Source organism: Falco peregrinus, chromosome 7 (assembly GCF_023634155.1).
Source record: "Falco peregrinus isolate bFalPer1 chromosome 7, bFalPer1.pri, whole genome shotgun sequence".
Classification (NCBI taxonomy): Eukaryota; Metazoa; Chordata; class Aves; order Falconiformes; family Falconidae; genus Falco; species Falco peregrinus.
Window position 1 is genome coordinate 75,792,927 of NC_073727.1, and position 23,083 is coordinate 75,816,009.

At 36.7% G+C, this 23,083-nt stretch overlaps 1 protein-coding gene across 1 annotated transcript in view; it reads right to left on the reverse strand.

The window, feature by feature from the left end:
- Positions 1-23,083, reverse strand: part of EYS (eyes shut homolog) — an 871,402-nt gene that overhangs the window by 128,776 nt on the left and 719,543 nt on the right. The window contains exon 39 of the mRNA XM_027787807.2: positions 472-580. Coding sequence (XP_027643608.2) covers positions 472-580 — 109 coding nt within the window. The remainder of the gene's footprint in view (positions 1-471; positions 581-23,083) is intronic.

Consider the following 23,083-nt stretch of genomic DNA (forward strand, 5'->3'; position numbering starts at 1 on the left):
ACAGTACTATTCAGAAGTGAATTCTAGCAACAATACTGACACCAGGTTAAGTCACTGATGATTCATAACTATCCTCCACTAAACAGTGTGGCTTGCAAATAAAAACCAACCAGAATTACTGCTTAAAAATACCTGAATTGTTTCTAATAACACCATGGCCTAGTATAACGGCATTGCTAATGTATTATTTTTCGTCTTGTAGTATTAGTGTCCTTTTCATGGACTTCAGCCAGTTGAAATAGAAGTTTCAGAGCCAGGTAAACTAAAGAAATTAATGGAAATACCAAGGATGCTTGATGTGAAAAGACATATTGAAAACAAATTAAGTACATATTATGATAACCAAGGAGGAATCAAATTTCCTTCTTTAGAAAAAGTTAGAATGCCTGTTCTCCTTTGAGAATAACTAAAGTGCATACGCTGATGAAATGTTCAAAGCAAATAGCATTTTTTTATGTTTTGCAGACTCACCTGAGATGCCCGATATGAGAGAGAAAGTCTGTGTTGTACAGGAGGATTTCCATCTGCAGCCATTTCAATCATGCAGTAACCTTCAGGACTGCTCACAGGCAATATATAGCTGGAAGGAAACAGAAGATCTCATTACTGTTTATGCTGTTGACAGCAGAGTATTCAAACACACAGCAAAGGCAAGGTGAAAAAGATGCTTCTGCCTCCACAAAGGATGACAGTCTTTGGACACTAATAGTTCCAGTTTCACGACTACTTGGACTACCCAGGAGACAAAATATGTAAGTTTTTTTTACTAATGTCTCTCTGTTTTCTTTCCTACTGTTCTTGACTCTAGGTTTGAAATGTATACAGATACAAAAAAGAAAGAGATCTTTACATACATAAGTGGGTATTGATAAATTTTAAAGGCTAACTGTTGCTGACATACAGTCTCCCTAGTATAGAGGATTGTTGGACAAGGAACATCAGTGTTGAATGATGCTGAACTCCCTAGGTGGAAATTTCCTTTTCCTGCCCTACAGGGGAAACAGAAATGGAATAGGAAATGAAAGGCTGCATAGCTCTGAGCAGCAAGATTACACTGTGATATAGTTATCGCTACTTGGAAAGCATGCTGTTTAAGTAAACTCTGGTCTGAGCTTCAGAGATAAAGAATAATATAAGGTTAAGGGAATTTGTAAAATAAATACTAGCGAACATTCAATAAAACACTGTGAATTCTTCAGGTTATTTCTATTATGAGATCTGATGAAATGCTATTAATGGTATCAGCAATAAAAATTCAGTCCAACGATGATTTTCAAATATACTTGTTTCGTATTTAGAAAGAAAATTTGCATAAACATTATTGCAGCAATGGAAGAACAGAAGAATGGTAGTCAATAGATTCTTTAAATCTGACTGAGGTTTACTGACAACATGCAGCCTGCACATGAAACTCTGTTCAGTCAAATCCATATAATTAAGTTCCCAGATTATTACATAAAAATATAACAATGTTCTTGTTAAAGGCATTACAAGAACAACGTTATATTTTTGTGTAATATTTCGCAAATGTTGCACAACAGATTTTATGGAAGGTTCTCAAAAAATTATACATTCATACGGGCTGCCAAATTTTCCATTTTTTTAGCTGAACAAATGGTAAAGGACAATGACAGGAACATCATAAACTATTTTGTGTTGGGATAGATGAATTTTTATGTTAGGCCATAGACATATGAAAGAGTTAAACTATTTTAAAACCTATTACATCCTGAGCATGAGAAGCATATATTACTAATCAGAGAAATGACCTCAGCACTGCCAAGGACAAATTTACTCCTGGATGAACCACATCAACACCTACTATGCCCTCAAATGCCTCCCTTTTCATATGTCATGATCTGGTTTGTGTGCAGCTTTTGTGCCATGGTATGATTTATCCCATGCTATGCCTTGAGCATTGCTTTTCTACCCCTATGTTTACAGTCTTAATGTTTTATCCTCCTGTCTGTAGATTCAGTATGAAATTTAGAGCCTCAGTTTTCACCTCTGAAGTCACTGGGAACATTGTATTGACATAAATGGATAAAGTATTAGGCCCCCCCTAATGAATATTTGTAACGTTCACTGCAGTGCAGTGATTTCTGAGTGAGCAGCAAAACAAAGTGCATCTACTAACACAAGTCTCACAGGCAGTGTATCTGTATCAGCAGGTGATGCAAGCATATTAATAAATCCTACCTTTCCAGTGATTATATTGCTTCTTGTTCCAGAGTTAATTCAGTCAATACTAACTCATTGATTTTTCACTGTGCTTTGCTGCATGGGGTTGAAATTTGCTAAATTATTTCACCTTTGTAAGCATGCAACACTTTTCCTATTTTTGAACCAGAAGCAACAATAATTAATTTTTTTTTAAAAGACTGAGATATTTGAATGGCATTTTCTATTACCATCTTTTGAAATGAGTTCTAGACCTCTAGACTATACAAATGAGTTTGAAAAATGTTCATTTTTCTTTTTTATTTTAGGTTAAAAGAGGTCATGTTTTAAAGTGTATGTTAGGTTAAGTTCCTTCTTATGTAGTCTAAAGTTAGCATAATATTTTGATTTTGAATGTAGGCAGCCAGAAGCAATGTCTGCTGTTCTGAAGATCACTCTTTTCACAATTTCATTATAAATTAATTGTGTAAACAGAAGTTCCTCCTTAATAAATAATGGGTGTACTGACAGATAGTTTTGTGATCTCCTTTTTACATTCTTGGAATAAAGAAAATTTTGGAGAAAGTACTTCCACTTACTGATTTCCAACCATATGTAAATTATATTTTGAATGTTATTTATTATTCCTTCTCATATTTCAGCTGCTGGGAATTGTCCAGGTAAATCACAGTGTATAAGGATAACTTTCTCAGGTAAAAGAAAATCAACTATTTAGGACATTCTTGGGAAAACCAAACTCAACCTTTCCATAATACTTTTCTACTCTGAGTGGATATTGTAGTATAGACCTAACATACTCATAGCAAAACCTACCCTTTGCCACTGCCTTGTTTCTACTTCTCAGGAAGGTTTCTGAAGTATATCACATATTATAACAGTCCAGCCCACAAAGAACAAAAGTCTAACTGATGTGGCAAAGTTAATTAAGAATAAAATTCATGTAATGGAAAAGAACACTATGGTCTATGTCAGTTTGATCATCTTTAAATAAAAAAGCATCCAAAATAAGCCTTAAAGATTACTTGATACTGACATGGTCTTTACTGCACTATCTTTATCTAGGCAAGGCCAAGTATCCTAAATGCATATAGATAATAACACAGTCGTCCCAATGCAGGCATACCTGGTGATCCATTCTACCTTTAAACAAATGAAGAAAAAAAAAAAAAAGAAAAAGAAAAAAAAAGAAACAAAAGGAAAAAGAATAAATAAATTCCAAAGAAAAAACTCCAGTATCTATAAACAGCAGGTATTATACAGTGATTTTGATCATGAGTCTCAGCTTCACAAAGGACAAAGATTTTTTTTTTAAAGATGCAGCAATGAAATTTCAAAGAAAAGAACTGATTTGTTTGATGTTAGCCAGTAGATTAGTGACTGAGTTGTGAGAAAAAAAAACCACAGGCTGTAAGCAACAACCTACTGCCCTATATTCTGGAGCACACATTAGGAATGCTACCACTATTTTCTTCATCATTTGCTCCTTTCTCTGCAAGCATTTCCAAGCAAGTAATAGTTGAAATTTCTCTCTGTCTTATGCCAAAGAAAGGAAAAACTCATTTGAAATGTGAACAAAATGAATATTTTTCATGCTTACTTTACCACAAAATTAGGACTGTTTGAATTTGCTATATTACTCAAATATGCTTAGAATAGCTTTTAGAAAGAGACAGAGCATGGAAAATTATAGTCCAAAAGACAGTTTTCTGAGGAAAATTATGAAAATAATGAAAAATGGCAATTAAAACAGAAATGCTGTCTCTTTCTTATGCAAGACATAATTATACTAGTTTTTAAAAACAAGGACAGAAGAAAGAATGTGCTTGAAATACTGTGCAGCAGAAATGACCTGAACTAAAATACCACTTCATGTAGCATTATAACTTGATAATATTTTTTTATAATCTAAGATTAAATCTTTCATAATCTTGCTAATGGATAAATACAGTTGTATTATTTCATGCATCTCCTAGAAGATTGAAATTCCTTACCCACATTAGAAAAGATAAAATGGAACTGATGATTTATTCTCTTGACATTTTTTCTTTATTTTTCTAATTAACCTTCTATTATGAGGTACTGACCTCACATAAAGAACACCTGAGATGAAAGTGGCTAATCACTGACATCTTTAAATTTTGAAGTATTTTTAGTTCAGTTGTGCTTTTTCACTTGTTTAGATGCTGAAGGTGTTTCAGTCCATCTACCTCACATCTCAGTGGCATTTTAGTTGCATTCAAAGCCAGTGTACTTTTCCCTCCAGAGACAGTGACAGGAGAGAATGCAATATGATTCCTATTGCAGGATTATTTTCTCAGGCACCAAAATTGTGATTTATGCACATCACGCTTGTTATGATATAAAAGGGATTCACAACGCAGAAGAGAATTGTGTGTGTGTGGAGTAGTTATGGGAAACGGGTGTGTGTGGAGGACATATGGGAATGTTATATACACAATAATCTAAATAGGTCTGGAACCATGTGGAGCTCAGCCTGTTCCTGTAGACACTAAGGTACATGCCTGATCTAGTCAAATGTTTGTTTCCATAAATTTGAAATAAGAAGAGGTTCAGCCTTCTTTTCTGCACTTGGCTTAGAATAACATGATTTTTTGATAGCTGCTGTGGATTTTATATAAACTTGTTAAGAACAAGAATTAACAAAGGATTTACTACAGGGGCTGTTTCTTTACAAAGGACTCATGGACCTCAATAGATGCAAAACAGAAGTTATACACAGTGATTAATGCTATTACTAGTTAAATCATGATTAATTCTGTGCATGAACACTGAATTTCTAACAAAGTGCAATGATTACCAAACATACTCATACCTGTGGCAGATTTGTGGATATGAAGTAATGGATTAGTTTAGGCCTGGAAAAGATATTGAAAGAAATCCTCTTACACTAGCTAAGATTGAGGCATTTCCAAATCAAACATTACCTGGTATAATTGTGCTCAAGCAAATGTTTTAGCTTAAATTATCACAGCTACTTCTCCATGTGGAAATGCAAGCATACATATTTTTTTTCTTTTAAGCTAGTCACCAGGTGGCACTAAAGAAGCATAGTAGAAAGCATGAATACAAAATTTATACTAATGTCTCTTCTAAACATTGGAAAGACTGACTTAAGCTCTAATTGATAGCATGATTGCTTCAGCTTCCAGTTTATATCAAGGGAAACACAGTAAAGTATCTTAAACTAATTATATATTTGACAATATGGATGAGAATAGGTCTGGAGACTGGAACTTCTGGAAGATTTTGAACTGCATTCATGCATTATAGTTATCTAATGTAATCATGTAAAAATGGTGCATTCATGCTTGTGTAAACATACTTAAGAAAATTTAGTTTATAGCAATTATGTTTTCTATATAGTGCTGAAGGTACAGCCATATTTCTAACAGATTAAGGAAAGGCATAACAAAATTAAAATGTCAGATCATCAGGTATAAAAAATCCCCAAGCATTAGAAAGAGAACCAGCCTCTGTTCTTGTCCAAGCTAAAGTATCATGGAAAGTTTTTTTCTGAACAAAGATCTCACACTGCTAGAAGACCAAGGTTTCTGATCTTCTGAAAAATGATTACAAAGTAGTTATACTACTGTCCATTTTCTAATGACACAATCGGACAATTACATTTTAGATTATTTGCTCTTTTTCTCCTTATAAGCTGACAAACACTAGTCCAACATAACAACTCAACATAGGAAAAATTCCCCAATAAAATCCTTTTTACTGAAGAAGTGTCAATATTAAACACACAGTATAGAATAAGTCCCACAGAACACTGAAACAGTGGCTTCATTTACACCCTTGATGAACCAGAGCTGTTGTCAAGGGAACATCTAACCATCTGTCAAGCAATACAGGAGATTGTTCAAGAACAGTGATTTTACTTTTGACTGAGCATATTCAATTCACAAGTGTGAATATCTGTACTGTGTCTTATAGTTTTAATAATCTCTTGGCACTTATTTCCAAAATTCTTGCACTTAGCACTTTTTTTTTCTTAAAAATATATGTATTTAAAGAATTTAATAATTAAAAACCTACTTCTGTTCCCAAAATTAACTTCAACATACTGCTTCCATGGAAATGTTCATATATTTCTTTACCCTCTTCTATTTCAACGAGGTCAAGTTTTGGTATTTCTTACCACTTTCAATTACAACACTAAGAAGTGACAATTATAAAAATGAATGTTTCGTTTCATGTCTGACATTTTATTTTAAATCAATGAAACATCTGTCATAACCTCCAGCCATTCAGCACCAAATTTCAAATTTTCTAGTTGCTATGAGCTGACCGAACTGTAAAAGCATACTGGTAGGGGAGAGGGGGAGGGAGAGAGACAGGCGAAGGAGGTAGACAAAAGCACGGAAGTTGAAAAATCCCAAATGACTTTGACCCCTAATAGTGTTTTGCAGTTATCTTTTGATGCCTTTTTCTTTAAGATTAAAAAAACCCAACAAACAACAAAAACAAAACAAGCCAAAAAAACCCACCAAGATGTGAGTGAACATTTGGAATGCATTAGAGGATGATAAACTCCTGGCCAACCCTGAACTTGCTCAAGACTTGCACCTCCAGCTTGATGTGCATAGATCTATGGGACCCAATGGGATTAATCCCAAGGTACTGAAAGATCTGGCCAATGTCATTGCAGGACCTCTCTTCATTATTTTTCAGTGGTTTGGGGAGTTTGGAGAGGTCCCAGTTGACTGGAAGCTGGCAAATGTTGTCCCAGTTTTCAAGAAGGGAAAGAAGGAAGACCCTGGTAATTACAGGCCTGTCAGTCTCACTTCAGTGTCTGGTAAAATTATAGAGAAGGTTATTCTGGGAGTTATTGAAAAACACTTGAGAGACAATGCAGTCATTTGTCATAGCCAGCATGGGTTCATGAGGGGAAAGTCCTGCTTAAGCATCTTAATTTCCTTGTAGGACAAGGTCACCCATCTAGCTGACCAAGGGAAGCCAGCAGATGTGGTGGGTTTGGATTTCAGCAAAGCTTTTGACACCATCTCTCACAGTATCCTTCTGGATAAAATGTCCAGCACGTAGACAGACAAGTCCATAACACATTGGGTGAGCAAATGGCTGATGGGTGGGTAAATGGGTGATAAAGAGTAAATAGGGTTACATCAGCCTGGTGGCCAGTCACCAGTGGGGTTCCCCAGGGCTGAATTTTAGGACCAGTTCTATTCAATGTTTTTATAAATGATCTGGATGCAGGAATTGAATATACATTAATTAAGTTTGCTGATGATACTAAACCAGGAGGAGCTGTGGACTCCCTTGAGGTAGAGAGGTCTTACAAAGAGATCTGGAAAGTCTAGAGAGCTGGGGAATCACCAACTGTATGGAATTTAGCAAGAGAAAGTGCTAGATTCTCAACCTGGGATGGGGCCATCATGGTTATATGTACAAATTAGTGGATGAGAAGCTGGAGAACAGCCCTGTGGAAAGAGATCTGGGGGTCTGGGTTGATGACAAGTTGAATATGAGTCAGCAGTGTGCCCTGGCAGCCAAAAGGGCCAACCATGTCCTGGGGTGCATCAAGCACAGTATAGGTAGCAAGTCAAGGGAGGTGGCTGTCCTACTCTACACTGCACTGGTGTGGCCCCACCAGGAATATTGTGTGCAGTTTTGGGCACCTCAGTATAAGAAGGACATGGAACTCGTAGAGTGTGTCCGGAGGAAAGCGACCAAGATGGTTAAAGGTCTCAAGGGCAAGACTTCTGAGGAGCGGCTAGGGTCACCTGGCTTGTTCAGCTTGGAGAACAGAAGGCTGAGGGGTGACCTCATTGCAGTCTACAACTTCCTCAAGGGTGGCAGTGGAGCAGGAGGTGCTGGTCTCTTCCCTCTGGTGACCAGTGACAGGACACAAGCAAACGGAATGAAGCTGCCTCAGGGGAAGTTCATATTGGACATTAGGAAAAGGTTCTTCACTGAGAGGATGGCTGGTCACTGGAACAGACTCACAGGGAAGTGGTCATGGCACCAAGGCTGTTGGAGTTCAAGGACCATCTGGAAAATGCTATTAGTCACATGGTTTAGTTTTAGGTAGTCCATGAGGAACAGGGTGCTGGACTTGATGATCCTTACGGGTCCCTTCCAACTTGAGATATTCTATGATTCTATGATTAGTTGTCAGAGCTCTGGGTTTGGAGAAGAAAAGAAACATTAGCTATTAAAAGCTCTTCTGATGGAGCAGAAAATCTGACAGTTTTGCTGATAGTTTATTTTCAGTGTTTTCTTAATTGGGCTTTAGAATGTCTGGTATTTGTGTAAGATTCAAAAGTTCCTCACTATGTGAAGAAAACCAGTTAACAGTCCTTGGCAGCATTACGCTGAACATTACATTCCCCACTACTGCTGACACCTTCCTCATAGCCACACATGAAAGGCTGTTCTTCCTAATGATGACAAAAAATAATTCTCCTATTTGTACTTAAATTCCTTCCTTATTCCTTGATCAGTTTTACTAGAATATGTAGGAAAAGAACTTAGAAAAATACATAAAGGTGAACAAATTTGAGAGAGTGATCCATTAAGGACAGCCAATTAGCATACAAAAGAGTGGACACAGTAATGCACGTGAATATTTTTTGAGGTTTAGCCTGCCTTATGAATCTAAGCAGTTGCTCTGATATGTTTGTACCCAATAATAAGTGTACCATAGCTCAGATAACAATGTTATTGCTTGTCTGTCTCTATGTCTTATATAGCTAAGGTGTGATTGTATGGCATAGTGGGTCCTGCAGTACTGCACTGATTCTTCATTCAAAAGGAAATTAGAGGTCCTGTTACTGGCTACTGCAGAAAATGAAAAATATTTCAAAGTGAAATGGAGTCTTTTCCTACTATTATACATTATTGATCTTCAGCTTGGTTTGTTCCTAGGTGCTCCATATTGCATTGATGCAAAATACTACTTACTGTTTTCAATGAAGAGTTACAAAAAGGACTGCCTAAAAAATCCTGAAATCTGAGTTTTTAGAGCACCTACTCAGTTACATTGTACTTTGACTTTGAAAGTCTTCCAAATACTCCATTCTCTCCTCATTGTGGAACCAAGGAAACATAAAAAGGAACTGTCTAGCTGTTGGTTGAACACAGATACACAGTTTTATGAGTATATCAGTCCCAGTCACTTTCAACATCAATTTCCTTTTACATTAAATATTTCTTATTTGCAATTGATTATAGATTTATTGACTGGGTTGTTTTATCCACAGAACACACTTGATTTTCTGCCAGATTTGAATTTGTCTGTGGGAAATAACAAACATTTCAGTCAACACTTCAAAATGTATGAGGAAGTTTGAACTGAACTGTTCATATGATACTTACACTAGAACTCGCTGTGTAATACACAGAGAGATTTGTTATGTAATATCATAATTTTTGTACTAAATGCCTCCTTCCCCCCCATTTTTCCACATAGGTCTTTTAAAAAATCTTCAAATTTACATGTCTGAATGAGAAAAGCAACAAGAAATAGAAAAACATTATAGCTCTTCCCCATGCGATTTTGCATCCTCCAGGAGGTCATAATTTTCTTAATAAAATCTGACCACATAAATAAAACTGGTATTATGTTACCATTTTAAATCTTTCTTAGAGATATTTTATATACTTTCCTATAAAAATAATACAGTTTGACTTAAAAAAACCCTATTATTTGCCTTTTGTTTCTTAGCAGACTTCCAATTAGCATAATTTGTTGTACATTTGGAGAATGCCATTTGTCAAAATTCTGACTTTGAAATTACCATCACAGTACTTGCTGGGCCTTCTGAGAACAGGCCAGATTCTAACAGAGCGTAACACATGTCAACAGACTCGTAGTAACACAAGAGAGAAAAATATGGCCAGCTCTTCCTCAGTTCTGATTAATCCAGGAAGAATAATAGCATCCTTACATGGCTCATATTAAAGTTGCTGAGTCTCCTCCAGTCATACATATATCAGGCTATAAGAAATGAAGTATCCATAAGAGAACAACACTTCTTGGCTTTCCATTATTAACATGATGTGAGAATATACTTTAAATATTATCAAAGCAAACCTGTTAAATTTAAAACTTCTTTACCACGTGTGCTTCCATATTACCCAGTTTTAATACAAAAAGATTAGTCAGTCTGACACTGACTTTTTGCCATTATTTTGTTGGACAGAACCTTATTTTTTATGTTGAAAGGTATTAAAAAAAATAAGTTTATTTATTCTACTCTTCCATTCCCATGACATTTTATTTGATTTCGAGATAAAGTAATATAACAAAGATTCACCAGAAATTAGCCTGATGCAAATCATCAGCTTTTTTCCAGTTAGCTTTTAAGGAAGTGTTTTGCTAGGCTTGTTGTTATGTCCCTTCATATAATGTAGTAATAATCTATTATTAACTTAATGAATACAGTGCTTAATATGGCATAATAATTATAAGCAAAACATACTTCTCAGTGGATTTTGAAAGCTCCTAGGACTTGGAAACAGTTACCCAGCTGATAACAGTTCCATAGTAAAAATCCTTAAGAGTAGATGACAAGCTGAAAATCAGTCAACAATGTCATCCTGTTACAAAAAAGGTAAGCACAATAATGGGATATATAGACAGGTATAAAGACAGGACATGTAAAGCATTTTTCTGCTTTCTTGCAAGGTAAAGACACTGAATTTCATATTTCTTAACGACCCACTTTATTAATCAGCAGGAGTTTTGCTCAATCAGTTTTCACTAAACTCTGATCAAGTTCCTTTATTATCATCAGCATTGTTGATATCTGCATTCCCTCGCTTATATTGTTGCTGCTACATAAGGCATACTAATAGGCTTGAAATGGTGCATTGCATTGAAGAATAGGTGAGCCAAGAGAATAAAGACTAGAAAAATGCTTCAAGAACCACTGGAGATCTGGAACAGTGACCTGCAAGGTAAGTTTAAATCCAGGCTTCACTGAATCCCAAATACATCCTTTAGTTGTCAGTGGATATCTGATTTTGATAAAACCATACATCACTTAGGCAGAATCAAAGGAGTTGAACAACGCAAGTCAAATTAAATGCACAGTATAATCTCTAAGCATGTAGAAGGCTGCTACAATCAAGAAATAAGTAATCTTTCCATTGTCTCCATGTCAGACATTTTAGAAAAATGTCTCACTAATAGTATGGATATTGAGATAGATTGCATTGCTTTGTACAGGCTCCCTCACTGGAGGTTTTCAAGGACAGGTTACACAAAGATCTGTCAGAAATGGCATAAGCATTTAATTTACAAGTACAACAAATATGACTTAAATGTGTGTCCTACTAAGGCAGTGGTGTAGACTAGATGATCACCTAAGCTGTCTTGCACCTTACAACTCTATAACATTTCTATCAGAAGAATTACATATGATTTAGTGAAGGAATGTTAACAGTGAAAAACTTGACTCAGATTTGGTAAAAAGTGGTATTAAAATTAATATGACATTTCCAGTCTTTCATATAATTGAGCCCACTACAAAGTAAAGAAAGAGTGAACAGGTCTCATAATAGACAAACAACAAGACTATAATAGAAGTGACTGCAGCTATCAGTGTCTCTGAATCTATATAGAACAAGATTCTGTTATACACAAATCTAATGTTACTTAAAAAACATTTTCCCAGAGAGTGATGAATGAAAGGGAAGAAAGGAAAATGCTTACAAAATGTTTTTCTAGAGAGTGATGAATAAAAAAAGAAGAAAGGAAAATGCTTTTGTTCACCTTCAAACTTATCTTCTCTCTTTTGCTGGGGAGATACTAGCAAAACTGGATAGCATAAGGAGAACAAATACACTTTATCTCACCTAATATTATCTACCTTGCACTGAAGATGCAATTTCTTTACTTAAAGTTGGCGTACAGTTTTTCATGCATTATATAGAATCTAACACCACCCCACCCCACCCCCCGAAATTCATGTTTCTGTATATGCACATTACGAGCTGAAAATGGTAATATCTACTTTAGGTGAAACAGATACTGTTTATGTTAGGTTCTACTGAGCTTGCTTTATGCCTCACTTACTCAAGCTCTGCCAGTCCAGCAGTCAAGTATATGATGCTTTAGTAGATTGGTTAATGGGACTCTTCCTATTGCATATATCACCGAGCATACTACAGGCAGCGTGCATCCAAGGATCATTTACTTCAATGGAATACTTTTCTTCAACACATATATATTATGAATCATGACTTTAAAGAGATCTGCTCTCAACTGGATCCTTCAAGGAAAAAATTCTGCTCTTAATCATATCCCTGCAATCTCACTGACTTCACAGGGACTGCACTGGTGTAAACACAATAATACATCAGTGCACTGTGACAACCAACTGATAGACTGCAAGATCTCCATTTCACACATGCAAAAATGGGAATAACACAAAGGTTTTTGCAGAGTTTTGAAGCTACAATAAATTTAATAGTTATCATCATTATGATAGTTATTGTTATCATTATTCATGATCATGACAGTATTGGAAGACCAGATTGTTACAAAATTGATCTTGACAGTAGGCACCAACTCCTACAAAAACCTGCGTTCTAATCTGAGTTTTAGGACAACATGCTCTTGGAAGAATGGAGAATATGTATCGCACTTGTGCTTATGAACTGACTACTCTCTGTTGGATCGTAATAGGCTTCTCTGTGTATTTTGTGAGCTATTTTCTATCAGATGAATTCATGGAGCCACTGGTTTTACTGTTGATAAGAAACTTTTTAAAGCCAGTTAATCCACCATCAAGACTGAATACTGTTGCTTTCTCCTGTTTCTGGCAGCGTTGCCTCAGATTCATGTAACAACTGGGTACTTGCTGCACCTGAACAAGGCTGCCTTAATTTTCCCTATAGCTACCTTTAACCCTTCTTTGAGCCTGCAGTATACCAAAGTGAAAGACTTCTACTATTCTACTCTTTGGGCCTCCAGAAATGAACAGTCTTCAGGGAAAGTGCTTGCAGCCTTTTGCACAGTTTGTTCTTACCCTCTAATCTGGCTTCTCTAATTCACTCATTTTTAACATAGATGTAATTGCATTCAAGCATTTTTACTAGAAATTGTATGATGTCAGAAAGGAAAGTTTGGTTCCTCCTTTAGCTAAACACCTCCAGTTAAAGTGTATGCAGCACCTAATAAAATGTGTGGAAAACATATGGAAATAAACAGGGAAATTAAACTCTAATCTTCACAGAAAGAATATTCTGGCATGAAAAGAGTGAAAACCTTACACAATAGGTTTTAACTTGTTCTTCCCTTAAGTCCAGATGAAATAATTTCAGCAAACAAAATGGCAAACAACCTCCCTAACATTGATCTCAAAAGTCATATGCTTTATTCTAGGGGAACAAAATAAGGTGATTTTGTTAAATTAGAAAAAGTCAGAACAAACACCAAACACAACAATGCAATATATTGATGAAGGGTGAGTTTGGAGAGTTCTGCTAAACAATGAATAAACTGAAGCCTAAATTTGATTGCATGGAGCAGCAGAGCACTATCTTTAGAAGAATACTCTGCAAAAGTATAAGATTTTACCAACTCAGAGATCTTTCGTTTTCAAAAGAAACATGACAATCTGTCCATTATCAGCCGTATCATTCTCTTTAAGTACAATATCACTTGTTACAGTGATTTTGAACACACTGAGAAAGAGTGTTGGATCATGTTTCCATTTAAAAAAACCATTAATTTCAGTAGAAGCTGAGTATAACTTCATATAAGTAACGTTCAGTATTATCTCCCAGTGAAGAAATTAACATTCTTGTAAGCCTGGCGAAAAATGAAACAGAGAGTTGGTAAACCTCAAATTTCAAAAACTATTTGGCCTACATTGTTGCATTGCAGACTGTAATATCACCTCTTAAAACTCCTTGTTAAAACATGTATCTACTAACTGATTCTCATGCATATGAAAGTACTGGTGAAAATAAAGACAAATAAATCAGTGTATGCATGTATAGAAGCAACGGTCTCGTGGAATGGCTATGACATACTAAGTTTGAAGAAAACAGATGAATACACACATTTCTGAAAACAACGTTTACCTACAGCATGGTTATATAACAATTTGCCTACAGTGGTTAAGAATTTTTCTATATATACATAAATTGTGCTTGTGAGAATGGTTAAAACAGAACAAAGGAAAGAATAAAAGAAATTAATGAAATATCCAAAATACCATATTTTGAGTGTGGGAAATTCCACTCAAGACAATATTGAGAAAGGTAATTTCAAACAAATGTTGATGGTTCAATTGTCCTAACGCCTCATCAACAAAATGCCTCAAATATGTGTTGGAAATATGCTCACAAAAAGACGTAGTAGGTAACGTCCTACCAATTATGTCTGTCCTCCCCTGAGGAAGGCCATCACTCCCAGCAGCAGAGCAACCCTTCCGGATGGAGTTAGCGAAGAGTTTAGTATTGCACTACAGTGCAGGAATGAATTATTATGTTGAGCCATCTTTAGATATAGTCTTCCATTTACTGTCTCAAATAAATCTAATCCTATGAATGAAAATTAGAAAGCTACCTGACACATGAATAAAGCTGTATCAATGCAATGTTGTACAGATAACAGTGCAATATTGCACTGATCTCTGATTGAGAATCTTCTATTTTTTTTACCTATTACTGACAGAAGAAATACAATAATGAGTAACATACATTGCTACTACCAGGCAGAACTAATTAATTTTCCTTCGCATGCTCTGCTGGTCTAAAATGAACCGCTACCTCCCCTCTACATGGGAAAACTAAGAGAAAAATAGGTTAAGCAATATGGTTAATGGGAAACCGACTTTTTAACCTGAATGCCAAGAGAAGAAACAATCTGTATACTTATACTGGAAATTCTGAGGAGACTCTAAAGAATAAAATCCTTCTGTTGTCAACTAGTGGAAACCTTGACATCGAAGGTGGCATCTTTGCTAATACTCATGACTAAGAGACATCCTGCTGGCATCTCAGTTTTACACATTTAAGTATCAATTAAAAAAAAGTATTGGTATTTTGGTTTCAGAGTCTTTAATGCTCATGTCTTCTAATCCTCTGTAACCTTAAGTCTTTGGACCTTGGAGCTACTCTCACATTGCCCTAATTGAGACTTAGGCAATTATGTGCTTGCTTCTCATAGTGATATTCAGATAACCTCTTCTTGGACTCTGCTGATGACATTCAAGTAATTTTCTTCTTCACATTCTCAGAAGCATCCTTGTTGGAAAAAAGAACAGGCAGACACCTAATCTCTCTTATAATTCAGGAACAACTGCTGAAGCACCTGTATCATCTACCATTTTATACTCCTAACTCTTCTATAAAGGTCTAAGAATGCCTAATTCAGTGGAATTACATTAAGATCAGCTGAAAATATGGCAAGAGAATGTAAGTCAGGGCATAGAGTCCAGGACAGCCTCTTAAAATAAGATACCGAGTTCTCCACCGTACTGCTTAGTTTAGCAAATTATTATTTTAGTGTCATTGAAGGTGCAAATATATGTTATTGCTAAGGAATAGTTTTCAATGTATGAAAATAATTATCACTAACATTTTATTTGTGGTAGGCATTACTTCTTGTGCTGTCACAAACAAAGAGGCAAGCACACCTGCACAGTATACTGCAGAAGCATAATAATTTGTAGCCCAGATGAAATTGGGAATGAGTAACTGAGCTTTCTTAGCAAGCGGAAACACCAGTTAGGAAAGTAATCTTTGTGCCTCTAGTGCTCACCAACATTTTGCCTCTCATTTTGACACCATCAGTAAGAAAGAAGGTAAGTCCTTGTCATCATAATACCTTCAGGCCCTCACCAACACATGTAAGAATCACTCATTTTGGATAAATGAGAGATAGCAGTGCTACAAAGAGTGCTGGGCATATTAAAAGTCTACATTCACAAAGCATGAGCAACTCAATGATACAAGCTAGAAATGTTTAATGACACATGCACTTACCAGACTTTTTATTGATTTGTGAAGCCTAATTGCTAGGCAATGTAACCAGTTAATTGTGTTTTTTAGTAACTGTTTCTTGACTAATACTTATTTCTTTGAACACAAAAAGGAGCAGAATGGCGCAGATCTGTACTTTCAGAATACAAACATAAATACAGAACTGAACAGAACTTGAAGTTTACTGTTGTCATCTAAACTGATTGAAGGGGTCAACTCACCTTTATCTGCACCGGAGTCATTAGGTATTTTGTTGCAGTCTGCTTATGATAACACACAAGCTGTGTTTTTCCCTATCATCAAAAATGTATGAGCTTTAGAACTGCTGTGTCAAAGAAATTAAATTATCATAATATTTTTATATGTCCTTTGTACTTGAAGCTGTCTAAATCACAGCATCCAACATGAACAGCTAAGAACATTTTGCTAAACTATAACCAACTATTAAAAAAAAAAAGAAAGAAAAAAGATTGCTTTATGGTGATATGTTCATACATATTTTAGCTGCAATCTTTTTTAAAGCTGCTCTTAAACATACATGAAAGTAGAGGAACATAATGCTTACTCCCTATTTGAATATAAAAAGGTAAATTATAGATTATAAAGTCATTTGGAAGTGCTTTGAGAGAGAGTACTTAAATAGTCAGGTGTACATTTTATAATGGATTACAAATGCTTCACCTATTTTTTTCAATCACTTTTATTAGTGATGTATATTTGAATTGCTGAAGTGTATTACTTGGAAAATAAATACCGCACAAGATTCATGAATATTAACCGGGGAAAAAAAAGTATGGTAAATGTAACAGATTTAGCTTGTATGAGTTCACAGGCTACCCTTTATTAAGTTTTCTGTTTTTTAAACAAGATAGATTACTTTCATCAGATGTTAGAAATAGAAAGTATGAGGTGTTCATGGAAAAGGACAATCTTGTACAATGTGAAATGGCTACATCTCTTCACAGGTAGACAAAATCTTACGTAGGACAGTAGCCTTTCAACAAGACTATATCTTATGAATCTAAGTTGTTAAAGAAATTCTGCAAGTGTAAACAAACAGCACAATGGCTGTTGCTGTGTATGTACAATCTGTTTTTCCTTACAGATGAGGTGCTTTCTTTTTTCATTTTGTTGTTCACTTTTCCACTTAAATATTATGAATACAAATACACATATATTGAATTTGGAAATATTAGAAAACATTTCACTACAAGAAAGAACCCGAGATTAACTATTTCATTTTAAAGGGATGCCCAGTGCTATTTACCATGAAGATACTTTAGGTAAAAATTCAAGCACTGAATAAAGTTTCAATTTATCAGAATAGACAATTGTAACAGACAAAAATTAATTCCAGATTAAGCTGTCTACAATTTGCAGCAGTTTAGATTATAGGCACAAATTGAATCAGAGACAGTTTAACTGTCCTTAAACAATGTGAAATCACAAAATTCCCTCCTTTCTGCCTCACAATCACATAATCACAGAACTAACATTTTGAAGAACCTCTGGAGATGGTCTCATAGCATCACAGAATCACAAAATGCTTTGGGTTGGAAGCCCCTTGGTCGGAAGCTCACAGGAAGGTCAGCTAAGGAAGGTTGCTCAAGATGGTACCTCAGAAGGGTCCTTCAGAATGTAATAATCACACATGCTCCAGATGCTCCTACCCTGAGCACCTCATGGTTTAATTTCTTCCTTGGGTCTTCTATGGCTTAAGATAGATGGTAAGGTGCCCAAACCCTTTCCTCATTCCTTTAATGAGCATGACCTGTGAAATATGCATAATAAGCATATACATGTTAAGCATACAACATAGTGAAAAAAGGCAGGTGCCCATTTTCCATAAAAAAAGGTCTTGTGGTTAAGGAACTTGGTTATTAGGAGACCTTCTGTCTAGTCTTCTTCAACCATAAAGCACCAGAGTGCACACTCCAAGAGAACAGCCTAATCATCCAGGTGGAAACTAGAATGGGCTGAGATGGAGTAGGATCAATTTCCAGCCTTCTCACTGAAGGCAGGCCACTACACAGAAAGGAATGTATCACTTGCCAGGTCACAGGAAGAAATACAAGAATGAACTTTAGCACCACCATGAAAGGGACTCACCTGGCCCAAGAAATTCTTACAAACTTTGAAGTCATTAAGGTCACTGAAAAATATACATGATGTCTGGTGAAAACATAACAGAACTATTCTACCTCACTAGCCTGAAGTCAAGCTGCTTCTCTCTGGTTTTATTAAACTTCTTTTCTGTATTAGGAGAGTGACTTTGCAGTATCCCAAAGGGGAGGGAACCTCATAAAATATGGGTGTGAGTCAGGCCTGTCCCATACACAGTCCTTCTCCTTACCAATTGATACTAAATGCTGCAACTCAACACATTGGAGTGACACATAGTCACAGAGGTGCCTGGCTACCTCTGCAGTCAACAGAAAAAATAAACCCACTGGAGTTGTCTGAATGAGCCTGAAGGTCAGACAATTTTTAGTCATTCTGACACCTAAGTGTCCTAACAGGGGCCTAAAAGTAGACACTTTTAATATCGCCCACCATAAAGCCAAACCAGGGGTCCTCAAACTACAGCCTGCGGGCTGGATACGGCCCCCCAGGGTCCTCAATCCACCCCCCAGTATTTACAGACACCCCCCCGCCCCCCCCCCCCCCCCCCACCAGCCAGGGGTTGGGGGGGAAAACCAAGCAGCCGCAGATGACCTCCTGCCACTTGTTTAAAGAGTTTGAGGAGCCCTGGTATAAACTGATTTTTACATTTCACTGCTCTTTTCTGTATGTTTGTATTCATGATTCTAGCTGGTCCCATTACAGCATTCCCTCTCCAAAGGTTATTTTATGTTGTTGGGGTTTTATTTTGTTGTTGTTTTTTGGTTGGTTGGTTGGTTGTTTTTACTGCAATAGGTAAAATAATACTGGGCACTACAGAAAAATGGATGGTAACATGATCACACTGTTGATGTGATTTTACTCAGACGATTCAATGATGATCAATCAGTAGCTGAGTTTCATCAAATAGCTGAAAAAAAAGTTTTGCTTTAGAATGCAAAAACAGAAGACCGTTGTCTTTCATTTCAAGTCACTCTCTCAAGGTTTAAACACCAAAATAGCAAGAACAAAACACTTAATAAAAAAAGATCAAACTAAAGGTATCAACATATTCCAGTCTACATACTGTATAATTGCAAGGTTTGGAGAGGAAATGTTGGCCTTCAAATTTAAATAGGGAAGTAAAAAAAGTGTAATTTCGAAGAATGTAGTTTAGTAAAAACATTTCTAACCCGGTCAGAAGAGCACTCATAGCAGTATAGTTCTGACATGCCCATGAAGTTCATGAAGCAATCCCTAGGAGGCCTCTGAAGGACCCAGTGCACTACACTACCTCATTATTTCTTTAGGTCACTAGGGAATTGAGCACTAGGGAATGCCAATAGTAACTGACTGCCAGCTAGACTATGCACTGCTGACCATCAAATTTTCCGCCCACTTAGCTGATCTGGATGTAAGGGTATTATTTGACACAGTGATGAAAGCCTTGTTGAAAGGACAGCTGTAGGTTAAAGCTAAGTTGAACTGTTTTTAAATGTTTTAACTGAACAGCAGTGAATTTTAGGAAACAGCTTTACCTACCGGACATAAGCTATTTATTTAGAATATTTTAGTTTTCAGCTATGCATATCAGCACTTTGTGACTTTGAATTTCATAGTAACAAGATCTCTGCAAATCTTGTATCAGAGAAGAAGCTGAAGCAAAGACAGGTGAAAAGACTTGCCCAAGATCATGTCCCAAGAATGCCAAATATGGTAGGTAGTAAGTGCAAGTTCTGTGATTGTCACTCTAATTAATTGCTCCTATATTAAGTTACTAGAAATTAAGAAGAATTAATCTAAACCCAACTTGCTTTTAAAGAATGTATGCACTGTATTGGTAAAACTGCAGCAGTTAAATACTTGCTTGCCTTCAGTCAAGATTAAGTGCTTTACTTAATGATGAATCTGGAAAACTTCCTCTGTCATGCATCTGCCTCTTATTTGTGAGATAGAGGAAGAGAGTGGGCAGGAAGATCATAGAATCAAAGAATCATTTAGGCTGGAAAAGACCTTGAAGATCATCAAGTCCAACCGTTAACCCAGGACTGCCAAGTCCATCACTAAACCATATCACTAAGCACGACATCTACGTGCTTTCTAAATAATTCCGGGGATGGTAATTCTACCATGTCCCTGGGCAGCCTGTTCCACGGCTTCACCACATTTTCAGTGAGGAATTTTTCCCCAATATCCAATCTAAACCTCCCCTGGCACAACTTGAGGCTGTTTCCTGTTTTCCTGTTGCTTGCCACCTGGGAGAAGAGACCGAGCCCCACCTGCCTACAACCTCCTTTCAAGTAGCAGTAGAGCGCAATACGGTCCCCCAGAGACTCCTTTTTTCCAGGCTACACAACCCCAGTTCCCTCAGCTGCTCCTCATAAGCCTTGTGCTCCAGAGCCTTCACCAGCTTCGTTGCCCTTCTCTGGACACGCTCCAGCACCTCTACATCCCTCTTCAAGTGAGGGGCCAAAAACTGAACAAAGTATTTGAGGTGCAGCCTCACCAGTGCCGAGTACAGGGGGACAATCGCTTCCCTTGTCCTGCTGGCCACACTGTTTTGGATACCAGCCAGGATGCTGTTGGCCTTCTTGGCCACCTGGGCACACTGCTGGCTCATCTTCAGCTGGCTATCGACCAGCACCCCCAGGTTCTTTTTCCAGGCAGCTTTCCAGACATTCTTCCCCAGTCCTGTAGCACTGCATGGGATTGTTGTGACCCAGGTGCAGGACCCAGCACTTCTTGTTGAGTCTCCTACTGTTGGCCTCAGCCCATCAGTCCAGCCTGTCCAGATGCCTCTGCAGAGCCTTCCTGCCCTCAAGGAGATCAACACTCTTCTCCAATTTAGTGTCATCTGCAAACTTAACTGAGGGTGCACTCAATCCCCTCATCCAGATTGTGGTGATAGGGTGAGCAGGATTAGATCAGCTAATTCTACCACTGCTTTTAGTAAACAGCTACTGGATTGATTTTCACATTAAAAAAATAATAACAAAAATAGGCTGCTGTCTGGTCAGTAAGGAAAATAAACCCAAACACCTGTGCCTGGCATATGAACAGCTTGGTGCATGCTGATGATTATTCAACTGTAATGTGTACTGCATATAACTAGATAAGAAGAATTAGTTGTGTAGTGAATCTATTATGGAAAACCTACTGCATGATTAATTAGCTTTATTTTCCTTTCAATTCCTTTTATCACCCTTTTCTTATTCAGGAAGTATTGGGGAAGCAAAGGAAGTTCTGTGTCTTCTATGTCACTGCTGAATGTTGATTTAACAGTTTGGTTAGGCAGCGAAGAAGCAGCCCTTCTTTGGCTTTAATCAGAAACCAACTCTATGCTGATGTAAATAGACATCATTATTTAGACATGTTATTTTCAAAGGGAAAGCTGCAAAGGAGAGAGTAAGAAGCTTATTAAGCAATGTTTTTAATACCCATCTTAAATCAAATCAACATTTTGGAATCTACTTGTCCTTCATCCATGATAATGATTCAAAGCACATGAATTTTATAGAAGTTCTTTGGAGCCCATAGAAAACTATTCTCAATTATCTGGGATAAAAATGAGCAGGGATACTCTCAATTGCTGGCATCTAAAAGATCTGAAATGATTGAATATGTGCTTTGGAGGAATACAATCTCTGAATTTTCATCTACCTTTTGTTTAAAGTTATGCAATTAGATTTGAAAAGTATAGAATGTATACTTGGACTTTTCCCAGTTATTGGGCAATTTAATTTATTTCATCATCTGATGATGCAGCAGCATTATGCCACGAAAGTCACAGGTGGCAAAATGTTAGCTCTTGTTTAGTTCAAGAACTTGTGCAAGGTGAGATGAGTTATACTAGCTTCTTGCAGCTCAGCTCGAATTTAAACTGAACAATTCTGTGCTGCTTCATTTCCTACTTAATGTAGCTGTAAATGTTGTGGCCCTTTGGTCTTCTGTATTCAGTGTGCAACCTTTGGTGTACTTAACAGTCTTCCTACTCATAACTGAGAAAAGTGACATCTTATCCTTTCTCTGTCTTCTTAAAGCAGATTTTGAGTAGTCAAAATAAAATAAAATAAAATAAATATCATAGAGTTCAAAGGAGAGCAAAAATATGAGTTCTGTATTTAATCACTGATTTAGTACTACATGAACAAGAAGATAAAAGCTACCAAAATAATCCCACATCCTTGCTGCAAACCTGTCAGAAAACATGATCAGCTCTAATTAAAATTATTTGGACACATAACTTTACATCACAAAGCAGTGGTATGAAATGAACTAATTTGGACAGTGTTTAACCCACTGTCTTTGGATAAGGTTTATCTTCTACACGTTAACTCGTCAAAATAAGAACAAACAGAATCTGTTTTAAAGAACAAGAGAGGGCTTTCCAAGATTGAGGCCTCATTTTGGGTCTGACTGCCATACTTGCTTGAGTGGTAAAATATCTCGTTTAATCTACTGTTAATAAGGAGCAATTGTAGTCAATCTGAGACTGTGCTGATGCCAAAAAGAATGGTGCTCAATAGCACCTTGATGCAGCTGTTCAGGGAGTGTGATCCAACTAAAACCCAAATTAACAAATCACCCCAAAGATGATCAGCAGAATTTCTGCAGCACTTCACAGTTAATCAGACTAAGTTAATCAGCCTTCTCTTCAATTGCCTGCCCAGTAAGACTGACACTACCTTCCTGAGAAGAGGACTTTAGTAAGAGATACGTAATTCCAAAATCTGATCAGTGTAAAACTCACAAGAAAATAAAATGTTGCAGGCATTATATTGGCTCAAAATACTTTCTGCTGAAATGTAGCATATGC